Genomic DNA, 12,124 nt, shown 5'->3' on the forward strand with positions numbered 1-12,124 from the left:
TCAGTTTTTAACAGTCTCTTATGCTTTGGCTCTCTCCCACTCTAACTTTTTTTTTCCTTCCCCTCCCCCATGGGTTCCTGTTAAGTTTCTCAGGATCCACATAAGAGTGAAACCATATGGTATCTGTCTTTCTCTGTATGGCTTATTTCACTTAGCATCACACTCTCCAGTTCCATCCATGTTGCTACAAAAAGCCATATTTCGTTCTTTCTCATTGCCATGTAGTACTCCATTGTGTATATAAACCACAATTTCTTTATCCATTCATCAGTTGATGGACATTTAGGCTCTTTCCATAATTTGGCTATTGTTGAGAGTGCTGCTATGAACATTGGGGTACAAGTAGATACAAAATCAATGTACAGAAATCAGTTGCATTCTTATACACTAACAATGAAGCAACAGAAAGACAAATAAAGAAACTGATCCCATTCACAATTGCACCAAGAAGCATAAAATACCTAGGAATAAATCTAACCAAAGATGTAAAGGATCTGTATGCTGAAAACTATAGAAAGCTTATGAAGGAAATTGAAGAAGATTTAAAGAAATGGAAAGACATTCCCTGCTCATGGATTGGAAAAATAAATATTGTCAAAATGCTTGGGTTTTTTTTAAGTTTATTTATTTATTTTGAGAGAAAGAGAGAGAGTCAGTGGGGGGGTGGGGAGAGAGAGGGAGAGAGAATCCCAAGCAGGTTCCATTCATGGTCAGCATGCAGAGCCTGATGTGGGGCTCAAACTAATGAAACCCTGATATCATAACCTGAGGTGAAATCAAGAGAGGGTCACTTAACCAACTGAGTCACTCAAGTGCCCCAGGCAGATAGTATTAAAACTGTTAACTTTAAGCATTCATCAGAGCAGAACTTCTAAACTGAGGTAACACTGTGTCAACTTTATACATACCAATGTAAATTAGAATCAGTTTTTGTAAGTAAAGCAAACAATCTAATATAAACATGCATATGAGACACTAGTACCCTTCCTATTGTGGAAAAGGAGGTGCTAAGGAGTTGCCTGGGACAACTGGAAGCAGGACATCGTTGTACATGCAGAAGTGTGCCTAAAACCTTGATGGCAGAGGTCAAAACCTGAAAAGAATTAAACCTGGATCAGACTGAAATACAGGGCTCATCCCAGTGGGAGTGGGCAGAGGTTAAAAAGCCTCACCCACAGGGTCTGGTACACGCCTGTCTAAATAGAATCAAAAGCAGCACCCACTGTTTAGAGGTTTATTGGCAGTGACAATACTCTGACTGGAAACAGACAGGCAGCAAGATTTTAGTGACCAGATTACTAGGTCAAAATCAAGATTTATCTCCAAGATGTAGACTGGCAGAGAGTACAGCTCCAAACTAGGAGGCCTGGGGCTATATGATGACTCTAAAACCAATAGGAAAGAGAAAATTTAGATAGGAAAATCAGGCTGAAACCAGAGGTCACAATGGCTGGTGATGTGGCCCAATGGTATGCTGTGCTCAACATGGCAGGAAAGTCTACAGAAAGGGGGGGAAAACCTGTAATAGGTTTACTGAGGAGTTTCAATTCACTGGAGTATAAAATGAAATGATTTGCTCTTCCCAGACACTAATTTCAGCCCTCTTTCAGAGCCTGAGAAACATTTCACACAAACTGAAAAATTCTGGTTATTTTCACCCCTAAGATAAATGAGCTTATTATCCTCCAGGCCATTTCTAGACTAATTCATCAGCTTAGTCTACAGCCTAGAGAGAAGGTCAGCAAGCCTCCACTCATCAAGCCAAACATTAGCTCTCCTTTGCAGGCACCCCCAACCTCAAGAGGCTCTTTTGCAGCATCCTCTTTAATTGGCTTGGGCTGGAACAATCTTCCCACTCTTTGACAGGGACAGCAGTGAAACACCTCTCAGGATTCACTGAGTTCTTCATGATGTAAAATTTCCTTTGATCTAACTTTCCCTTTCTTGATGTTTTCTTTACATAGCTACGCAGGGAGAAGGGGCAAGGAAAAGTGGTGACTGATGTTAACAAGACTTAAGAAAGGGATAGCTGATCCTAATAACTGGAAGGTTTTTTTAAGAGGTGCTAGCTAGCGTCTTTTATCTTCAATTTGGAGTCTTCAATTCCTACATTCTGTGTCAACAGGAAAAGTCAAGCTCAACATCCTCTACAGAGAGAACTACTATGAACTTGGCACTATGCCAGGTGCTTTGTGCAACTTACTGAATCTTTATAATAACACTGGGAACCGTGTTTAATTACTCCCTTTTTGCAAATAAGGAAACTAAAGTTTAGAAAGAATAAATAACTTTCCCAATATTAATTTAAGCACTTTGTGATAGGGTAGAATTTATACTCCTGCTTCTCTATTTCCAAAGCTTATGTGTGATGTTTTTCACTGTATTGCGACACATGACACCAGAAATACTAATTTCGGATATGACCATGGATGAGATTCTAATGGAATTCATGGTCTTTGTGAAACACGAATCAGACCCTGTTACAACCTGAGTTTACGGCAGACTATTATTCTTAGTAATCATAGCTAAACTTGGCCAGTGAAGACAAAGAATAAAAATCTCTCTTTATATAAACTTGCTTTCCCAAAGAAGGTCCTCAATGGTTGCCCAAAGATGCCATTTCTATTCTTTATACACTAAAGACTCACATTTCCCTTTGGTTTTATTGGTTAACAGTTTTCCAATTCAGCAAATATTTCACAGCAGCTTTTACATCTTTATTTCTCAAGCTATAGATTATAGGATTTAGCATGGGGGTTACTACCCCATAAAACATGGAAATAAGCCCCTCTGTAGCTTGCAAATTGTCATTCCGAAGGTGGTCTTGAGACTTGGGTTTGGCATACATGAAGAAGATGGTACCATAAAATATGATCACCACAGTCAGATGTGCTGAACAGGTGGAAAAGGCTTTGCGTCTCCCTGTGGCTGAGTTCATTCTCAAGATGGTGTAAAGGATGAACATATAGGAGAAAAAAATGACTATCAGTGGAAGAACCAGGAATGCCATATTTGAAACTGCTAGGGTAACATAATTGAGGGTTATATCAGCACAAGCTAGCTTAAGGACAGCTAATATCTCACATAAGAAATGATTGATAATATTATTCCCACAGAAAGGCAACTGCATGGCAAGAGATGTTTGCACAATTGAGTTGATTCCACCAGAGAGCCATGACACAGAAGCCATCAGTACATACACCACCTTGCTCATGATGATGGGGTATCTCAGAGGGTTACAGATGGCTACATAGCGATCAAAAGCCATCATGCCAAGGAGGAAACACTCTGTTGACCCCATTGCAAACCCAAAGAACATCTGCACTGCACATCCAGAGAAGGAAATGTTCCTTTTCTTTGAAATTAAGCTCACCAAAGTTGAGGGAACAGAGGAGGATGTATAGCAGATATCCAGGAAAGACAGGTTGCCCAGGAAGAAGTACATGGGGGTGTGAAGACGAGAATCAAAGATGCTTGCTATGATCAAAACACCATTGCCAATTAGAATCACTAGATACATTACTAGAATTAGAGAAAAAAAAATGATCTCAAGTTTTGGGTAACCAGAGAGTCCTAGAAGAATGAATTCTTTCACAAATGTCTTGTTTATCCTATCCATGTCCCAGCATTCAATGTATCAAAGGAAGAGCTAATAAAATGTTTTCACTCCCAAGCAACAAATGTAACAGATCTTTTGCATAACATTACTCTAGGGTGAAATCGACTGTCTTCTTTTAAGTTCTGTCATCTGCTGTTATCCTCAAAAATATTCATGCTTAGAATGCAATACTAGGATATGCCTACAATGCAATACTAGGATACAGAATGCAATACTAGGCATAGAGTTTCTATGCAGTGTCTTATGCATGAATATCTACCTAGAAGCAACCTTCCAACTGTCAAAGACACTCTAAGTTGAGTTTTCTGAAAGCCCTAGAATATTTCAGACAATAAACTTGACTACTTCCTTTTTATTCAGGTCCAGTGAGAGAGTGATGGGAGGGGCAAAAGACAACTCAGCAAGGAGTGGAATTCTGATTCTGTGTTTAACAGAAATGTTTAAAACTGTAAACAAATTTTATTTTTATACATATTTGCATCACATTCTTATCAGTCAAATTGTGCATTTTTATAGAGCAGACATTTGATCATAGTGAATTGAATCACCTACACAGCAATTTAACATCTGCTCAAAGGCAGTTGGTTGAACTCACAGTCACAGCTCACTCTTACTATTTTATTTTTTCCTATAAGACCAGTGTAGAGATCAGCTGTGCACGAATCTGATGGAGAATCTTTGAAGAACAATAATTTCTCTTCATTTGTTTTATTCTCTGGCTTCAGACTTATTCTTCATAATTTATTTATTTAAGTGAACCTGAGAAAACAGTAATAATGCTTATATTTGTGTATACATGTGTAGCACTTTATACTTTATAAAAAAATAATTAATCTTCTCATTATTCCTATTTTTTTTCAAATGTTAAAAACAGAATGTGGCCAAAGTTATCCAACCAGTAAGAAAACAGTAGAACTTGAAGCTCGGATCTTTGCCAATGCACTGCAGCTGTTGGGGTGATAACACCTCAAGTTACTACACACTGTTTTCCCACCAACTAGTATCCATAAATTTTGGCCTTGGGGGAATAATGAAGAATCAACTACTTCAGTCTTTCAAATTTTTCATAGGCATATAAATTACTTGAGGATCTTGTTAAAATGAAGATTTTCTTTTAGTAGGTCTGGAGTAGAGCCTGTGATTCTGCATTTTTAATAGGCTGCAAGTGTATTGAAGCACCTGGCATGGGGCCACATTTTGAGTAGCAAGGCTTTAGTTTACCTATAGTGAGTTGGCAGACTCTCCAGATGTTTCTGATCCAAATAGATTTTCTTTTGTTTTATTATAGGGACTAGTTTCACAACCTAGAAAATGACCGAAAGCATACTCCTCTTGTGTTTTCCAGTGAACAAACCCCAGGGCCATATCTCACTGTTCAGTACAATTCAGAAAATAACACTATTGAAAGACAAATTTTATAGAATAAATATAAGTTTTTGCTAGACTACTGTAATATGTATAGGATATTACTGATAGCCCAACTTGAGCTCATTCCTGCTCCAAGCTGAGTAAGGCTGGGAAAAATATAACATGTCTGTAATCAAAGAATTCACAATTCAGTGAGAGAAACAGTAACACTATTACATACAGAACAATTAGATACAGACTGTAAACGCATTGTGTGACCAGAGTGAATGTTGTAAGTGTCACAGAAAGAGTAGGTTAATAAGAAATAAAAAGCCAAGGAAGAGTGCTGGAAGAATTTCAGACAGGCTGGATCTGTAAACATAGAAAAGTTGAGGCAGGTGTGGAAGACAAGAGGGGGAAGGGATACCCCAGAAGGGAGAACAGGTTGAGCAATATTTAGTAGTAAGCATATTGGCAGTACCTCCTTTTCAAACATGGAGCTTCTGTGGAGGAATAATGGGAAACATATTTGAAAGGGTAAATGAAGCAGGCATATAGAAAGGTCCAGAAGTGAGGCAGAGAAATTGACACTTCTTTTTATAGGGAAGGAACCGATCATCAGAAGCATCAAGCACAATGTGAGTGCTTAGACCTGATGATATTGGCTACCCTACAAACTTGACATCATATGGTTTGATTTTATCAGGTTTTTTTTAAGCAGATATGTGATACAAGCAATTAAAATGTTAGATTAATTAGGCTATTGTTAATTACTGACTGGTGCACACACTCACACAATTATCTTTTCATAATTGTCACCAGTTTTCAGGTTAGCCAAAATTGCAAACTTAGGGCTCGTGTGGACTAAGAGTTTCGAGAAGGTCAGCATAAGCTCACTACCCTACTCTCACACTGTTGTGTGATGATAGGTGTGATTTATCTACAGAGTATAATGTCTTAGAGTCAGAAGCCAAACAAGAGATGCATTCTCACTTCAGAAAAAAATCATCTAAAGAATACAGAATAGAAAATTTCAACTTGAATCAGAGGTGCAAATGAGAGCATATTAAATCTCCAAATTAGAGATGAGAAAATTGAAACTCAAAGCAATATCTAAGTGTATTTATTCAGCTAAAGGCAAGAAGCGTCTAAAGGGAAAAAAACACCTTAAATTTGTTTAAATAAAAAAAACCCTTCATTTATTCCAACAACTTATATTGCAGGATCTTATGTGCTAGATTCTGTGCTTGAAATTAGTTCACTTGATTGATGTCACATGACTAATAATGGGAAAAAACAAAATCCAAAGCCTGTTTTCTTTCCAGGACTTCTGTGTCCAACAAGTAGCATTAAAATCTGTATAGAAAATATGTGTCAACAACACAAAATGGCCAGTATCTGTGGATATACTGAGGTCATAGAAGCAAAACTTGACTGTACTTGGTTAACAATGTACAAGGAAAATGGTTTAGTCTTGAGGACTTAGTACTTCTTATCATGGAGGAAGGTTCAGGGCTATGAGACAGAATCATATGCCCAGAATACTCTATTTTCTCCGAAATGAATCTACACCCACTGTACACTACTTCTTAGGATAAATCAAAGTTCTTCCAAAGTGGAGCCTGGAAAATGATCAAGGAGTGCTTTTAGATAAGGAACATGAACAATCTCATCAGCCCAGGCATGAATGCAGAAAGAAGATGGCAATACATTGACTTACCGGGAAATATGATGATGTTTCAGATCCAGCCCCTTTGAGGTCCGGGGCTGGGAGAGCCTACTGGCCTCTCTTTTCAAAACAAAACAAAACAAAACAAAACAAAACAAAACAAAACAAAACAAAACAAAACAAAACAAAGCAAAGCAAAGCAAAGCAAAACAAAACAAAAATAACCAAAAACCAAAACAAAACAAAAACACAGATGGAGTGACAATATATCTTAGGCCACTTAAAGTACTTTTGCCACCTGCTTTAAGCCTTCCCCTCCTAGACGTAAATTCCCTCACCAATTCACATCCACCTTGAGCCAGATCTGTCTTGATGCCTTTATTCTTCTCCCAGAAATCTAAATTGGTTACTTTATACATTTTAAGATAACAAGAGACACAAGGAAGGAAGTCACCACTGTACACCTGTGGCTTAACAAAGTGGTTACACATTATGAATGCATTTTGACTGAATAGGTAAAGGTTTACTTTTTTTTTTTTTTGGCTTTTAAGAAATTTCTCTCTATAGCATTTGTGGATTCATACTCAAGGAAATTTTAATATGCCCAAATTATTCATTTGCATCAGGCTCTAAGTTTTAAAAAAAAGTATCTTTAGTCAGTACTAAAGAGATGTCATCTTATACAAAAATTTACCAATTTATGTAATGAAAGTACTGGAATGAATGTAGCATAGGGTTATCCTAGTGCACAAGTGCTTGGGACTTAGACGCAAAAGCTCTAGGTTTGAGGTTCTTCTAACATATAGTCTCAGTTTTCTCATTTGTGAAATAGTGATAAAAATAACTGCCTTACTTTTCTCACAGGTGTGTTTTCAGAAAAATTTAGGTGGCATATGGAAACTTTTTTATGGATTAACAGGTATTACAAATAATAACAATAATAATAAATAATAGCTATTTCATAATAATAAATTAGTAGCTGTATGGCCTCATGCTGTTCACATTTTAAATCTGTATTTAATAATAGCTTTAACTATAGATTGAAAAGGTACAGTTGCATGGTATTCAAGACTCACCTGTATACTAATAAATTATTTCCACCTTCTAGAAGACCCAGTTACTTTCTTCTTAGTATTTATGTCAGTATTCTGAACTAAGATCAGGTTCAGCAAACAATGCCAGATTCCAAAGATGTGGAAGAGTAAATATTTGTTATGCAACAGTTGTTATAATTGTTCCCCAATTCCCAAAGCAATTTAAAATAAGAATGAGAGATCCATGAAATGTAGAAACTTCTGGTGCATTAGGGACAGTGACCCACACACCTAATTAACAGTGGTGCTGGACTACAGCTCAAAAATGAAATGACATTCTCCTACCAATGTAACTTTTGAAAACAGGGGCAAATGTTCACAAAACAAACTTTATGAAATATGAGAGCTTTTTTGTTTATAATAGCAAAGTTAATTCAAAGTAAGATCTCAATTCAAGTGATAATTACCAAAAATGAATGCTAGAATTGAAAATGATCTAAATATTATGAATGACATGAAACAGATATTTGCTGTAAGTTAAATGCCATTTTTGGGGGATGAAAAAAAATACAGATAAGCCATAAAATAAATAAGTTTATAAGACGAAAGTGAATTCGTATGTTTAAGACCAAGAAAAGATTTTAAAAAGTTCGGAATGGAGAGTGTGGAGTGTGACTTCAGATAAGTAGATAGCACATTACTGAATCACAGTGTTTCAGAAGGTAGATTGAGCTGTACCATAGAAGTTAACACTTAGATTCTAATTTCCCAGTAGATGTTACATTTAACTGTAAAATATTTAGATTCCGAAGGTACATTTGAGAAGGCAGGCCCATGCCCAAGTAAAAAACTCACTGACCATGGACTGTGGACCCAGCTACTAACTTGGAAACAGCCCTGTCACATTGTAAACTTGGCTACAGCCCTGTTTGGCCCTGATCCTGCCACCAACACCATCTACCAAGGGACCTGCCAGGAATCATACCACCCCATGCCCCAGGTAACAGGCTCACTGACCTCAACCCTAACTGTGGACCCTGAATTGGTCCATGACCAGGCTCAAGCTACTCCTAAACAAGAGTCTTATCTTTTTAGAGACCAGACAGGTGACACATCCAAGGCAGGCCCTCAAACCTATGTCTGACTACAGATCCTGAACAGGCTCTGTAATTCTGTTCCGGTCCCCTGAAGTTTCAGGCTGGGAACACCCTGCCTGCCCAGGGATCCACCTAGAGACACACCTGTCTGAGCCTCTGGAGGTAGACCTGCCAACCTCAGTCTGACTATAGATCATGTAGCAGCCCCAGTTACTGGCTCCAGCACTTCAGAACCACAGAGAGCAGTCCTCCTCACCAAGGGACCTACCAAGAGACACATGTGTCTATGTCTCTGGAGGTAGGCACTTGACCTCAGTCTTACTGCAGATCTTGAAAAGGTACCCTAAACCAGCTCCAGCTCCTCACACCATAGTTTGAGAGTGGTCCTGACCACCCAGGCCACAGCCCAGGGAACTGTTAGGAGCCTCTCTACCCCCCAGAGACCTGGAGAGAGCTACAGGCATCTGTGTACCTGATAATAGGTCCACCACCTGAAAACCCTGAAGCATACCCTTGTCTCAGCACCAGAAATATTGACCAAGGTCCTGGAGGCAGGCCCACCTATGCAGGGACATGAGAATGTATGAAATATAAAGTTCACTGTTAAAGATAAATATAAATACAAACAGACTGTTATATACTATGATGATGGCATGTAAATCACTTTTAGTACATAAATTAAAAGACAAAAGTAGTAAGAATAATACCACAGGGGTGCCTGGGTGGCTTAGCAGGTCACTACCTCATGGTTTGTGGATTTGAGCTCCGCACCAGGCTCTGTGCTTTGCTGACAGCTCAGAGCTTGGAGCCCACTTCAGATTCTGTGTCTCCCTCTCTCTCTGCCCATCCCCTCCTCATGCTGTATCTCTTTCTGCCTCTCAAAACTGAATAAACATAAAAAATTTTTTAAAAGAATAACTAATACCACAGAAATGTGTTAATAGAAACATAATACAGAAAGAAGTAAAACCTAATATCAACTACATAAGAGGAAGGAGAGTAAAGGGTAAAATTTCCTTTTCTCAAAAAATTTTTAATGTTCTTTATTTTTGAGAGAGGAAGACAGAAACAGACAGACAGAGTGTGAGGAGGGGGGAGGGAGCAGAGAGAGAGGGAGACACAAAATCTGAAGCAGGCTCCAGACTCCAGGATCCAAGCTATTAGCACAGAGCCTGGCACGGAGCTTGAATTCATGAACTGTGAGATCATGACCTGAGCTGAAGTTGGACACCTAAACCGTTGAGCCACCCAGGTTCCCCAAAGGGTAAAATTTCTGTATTCAACTATAGTAAATTAATGTGAATAGACCAATAATGAGGAGAGTAAAGCAAGAACCAAAAACCTCCCAACAAAAAAGAGTCCAGGACCAGATGGATTCAGTGGTGACTTCTATCAAGCATTTCAAAAAGAATTAATTCCAGTCCATCTCAAACTCTTTCCAAAAATTGAAGAAGAACAAACACTTCTAAACTCATTTCAAGAGGACAGAATTACCCTGATACCAATACCATACAAGGACACTACAAGAAAGAAAACTCTAAACAAATATCCCTGATGAATATAGATGCAAAACCTCAACACAATATAAGCAAACCAAATTCAAAATCACATTAAAAGGATCATACACAATGATCAAGTGAGATTTATCCCTGGGATACACAGATGGTTCAATATATGCAGATCAATAAATGTGAAACACCACATTAACAGAATGAATATTAAAAACCATATGATCAACTCAATAGATGCAGAAAGAGCATTGACAAAATTCAATACCCTTTCATGATAAAAACTCAACAAATTTGGTATAAAAAGAATGTACCTCAACATAATAAAGGCTATATATGACATGCCCACAGTTAACATTATACTTAACATTAGAAAGCTAAAAGTTTTTCCTTTAAGATTAGGAATAAGACAAGAGTGCCTACTCTTGCTCCCTGTATTCAACATAGTATTTGAAATCCTTTCCAAAGCAATTAGGCAAGAAAAAGAAATAAAAGGTATCCATTGGAAAGGAACAAGTTAAATTTTTCCTGTTTGCACAAGACATTATCTTATATATAGAAAACCTTAAACATCACCCAAAAAAAACTGTTAGCACTGGGGCGCCTGGGTGGCTCAGCTGGTTGAGCGGCCGACTTCGGCTCAGGTTATGATCTCCCAGTCCATGAGTTCGAGCCCCACGTTGGCTCTGTGCTGACAGCTCAGAGCCTGGAGCCTGTTTCAGATTCTGTGTCTCCCTCTCTCTGACCCTCCCCCCGTTCATGCTCTGTCTCTCTCTGTCTCAAAAATAAATGAACATTAAAAAAAATTTAAAAAACTGTTAGAACTAATAAACTAATTTGGGAAAGTTTTAGGATACCAAATCAATATACAAAATTCTGTTACATTTCTACACTTGAACTATCAAAAAGAGAAATTAAGAAATTAAGAAAATGATCTCATTTACAATAGCATTAAAAACAATAAAATATTTGGGAATAAATGTAACCAAGAAAACAAAAGATCTGTACACTGGAAACTATAAGATATTGGTGAAAAATTTGAAAAAGACACAAATAAATGAAAAGATATTCTGTGTTCATAGATTAGAAGAAATAATATTGTTAAAATGTCCACACTACCCAAAGCAATCTACAGTATCAATGCAATGTCTATAAAAATTCATATTTTTTTACAACAATAGAAAAAACAATCCAAAATTTTTAGGAACCACAAAGGACCCCAAATAGCCAAAGTAATTTAGAAAAAGAAAAACAAAGCTAAAGACGCCACACTCCCTTATTGCAAACAGGATTATAAAGTTTTAGTAATCAAAACAGTATTGTACTAGCATAAAAATAGACACACAGACAATGGAACAAGAATAAGTAGCTCAGAAATAAACACAGATATATATAGTCAACTAATCTTTGACAACAGTAGCAAGAATACTCAATGGGGAAAGGATAGTCTCTTTAATAAATGGTGATGGGTAAACTGGATAACCACATGTAAAAAATGAAATTGACCCATATACACCATACACAAAAGTTATCTTGAAATGGATTAAAGACCTATATATAATACCTGAAACCATAAAACTTCTAAAAGAAAACTTAGGGGAAAAGCTTCTTGACATTGATCTTTGCAATGATTTTTTTTTGTATATAACACCAAAAGCACAAGCAACAAAAGCAAAGTAAAATAAAATAAAGTAAAATAAAATAAAATAAAAGGGTCTACATAAAACTAAAAAACTTCTGCATAACAAAGGAATCCATCAACAAAGTGAAAAGGCAACCTAGGAAAGAAAAAATATTTGCAAACCATGTATCTGATAAGGGGTTAATATTCAAAACACATAAGAAGAAAC

At 37.3% G+C, this 12,124-nt stretch overlaps 1 protein-coding gene across 1 annotated transcript; it reads right to left on the reverse strand.

Annotated features, from left to right (window-relative positions):
• Positions 1-698: 698 nt before the first annotated feature.
• LOC101100006 (olfactory receptor 13C4) lies at positions 699-9,501 on the reverse strand. The gene has a single exon (XM_045043305.1). It carries the CDS (start codon positions 3,617-3,619, stop codon positions 2,663-2,665), a length of 957 nt encoding a protein of 318 aa, XP_044899240.1. The 5' UTR covers positions 3,620-9,501; the 3' UTR covers positions 699-2,662.
• Positions 9,502-12,124: the final 2,623 nt, after the last annotated feature.

This window comes from Felis catus, chromosome D4 (genome assembly GCF_018350175.1).
Source record: "Felis catus isolate Fca126 chromosome D4, F.catus_Fca126_mat1.0, whole genome shotgun sequence".
Classification (NCBI taxonomy): Eukaryota; Metazoa; Chordata; class Mammalia; order Carnivora; family Felidae; genus Felis; species Felis catus.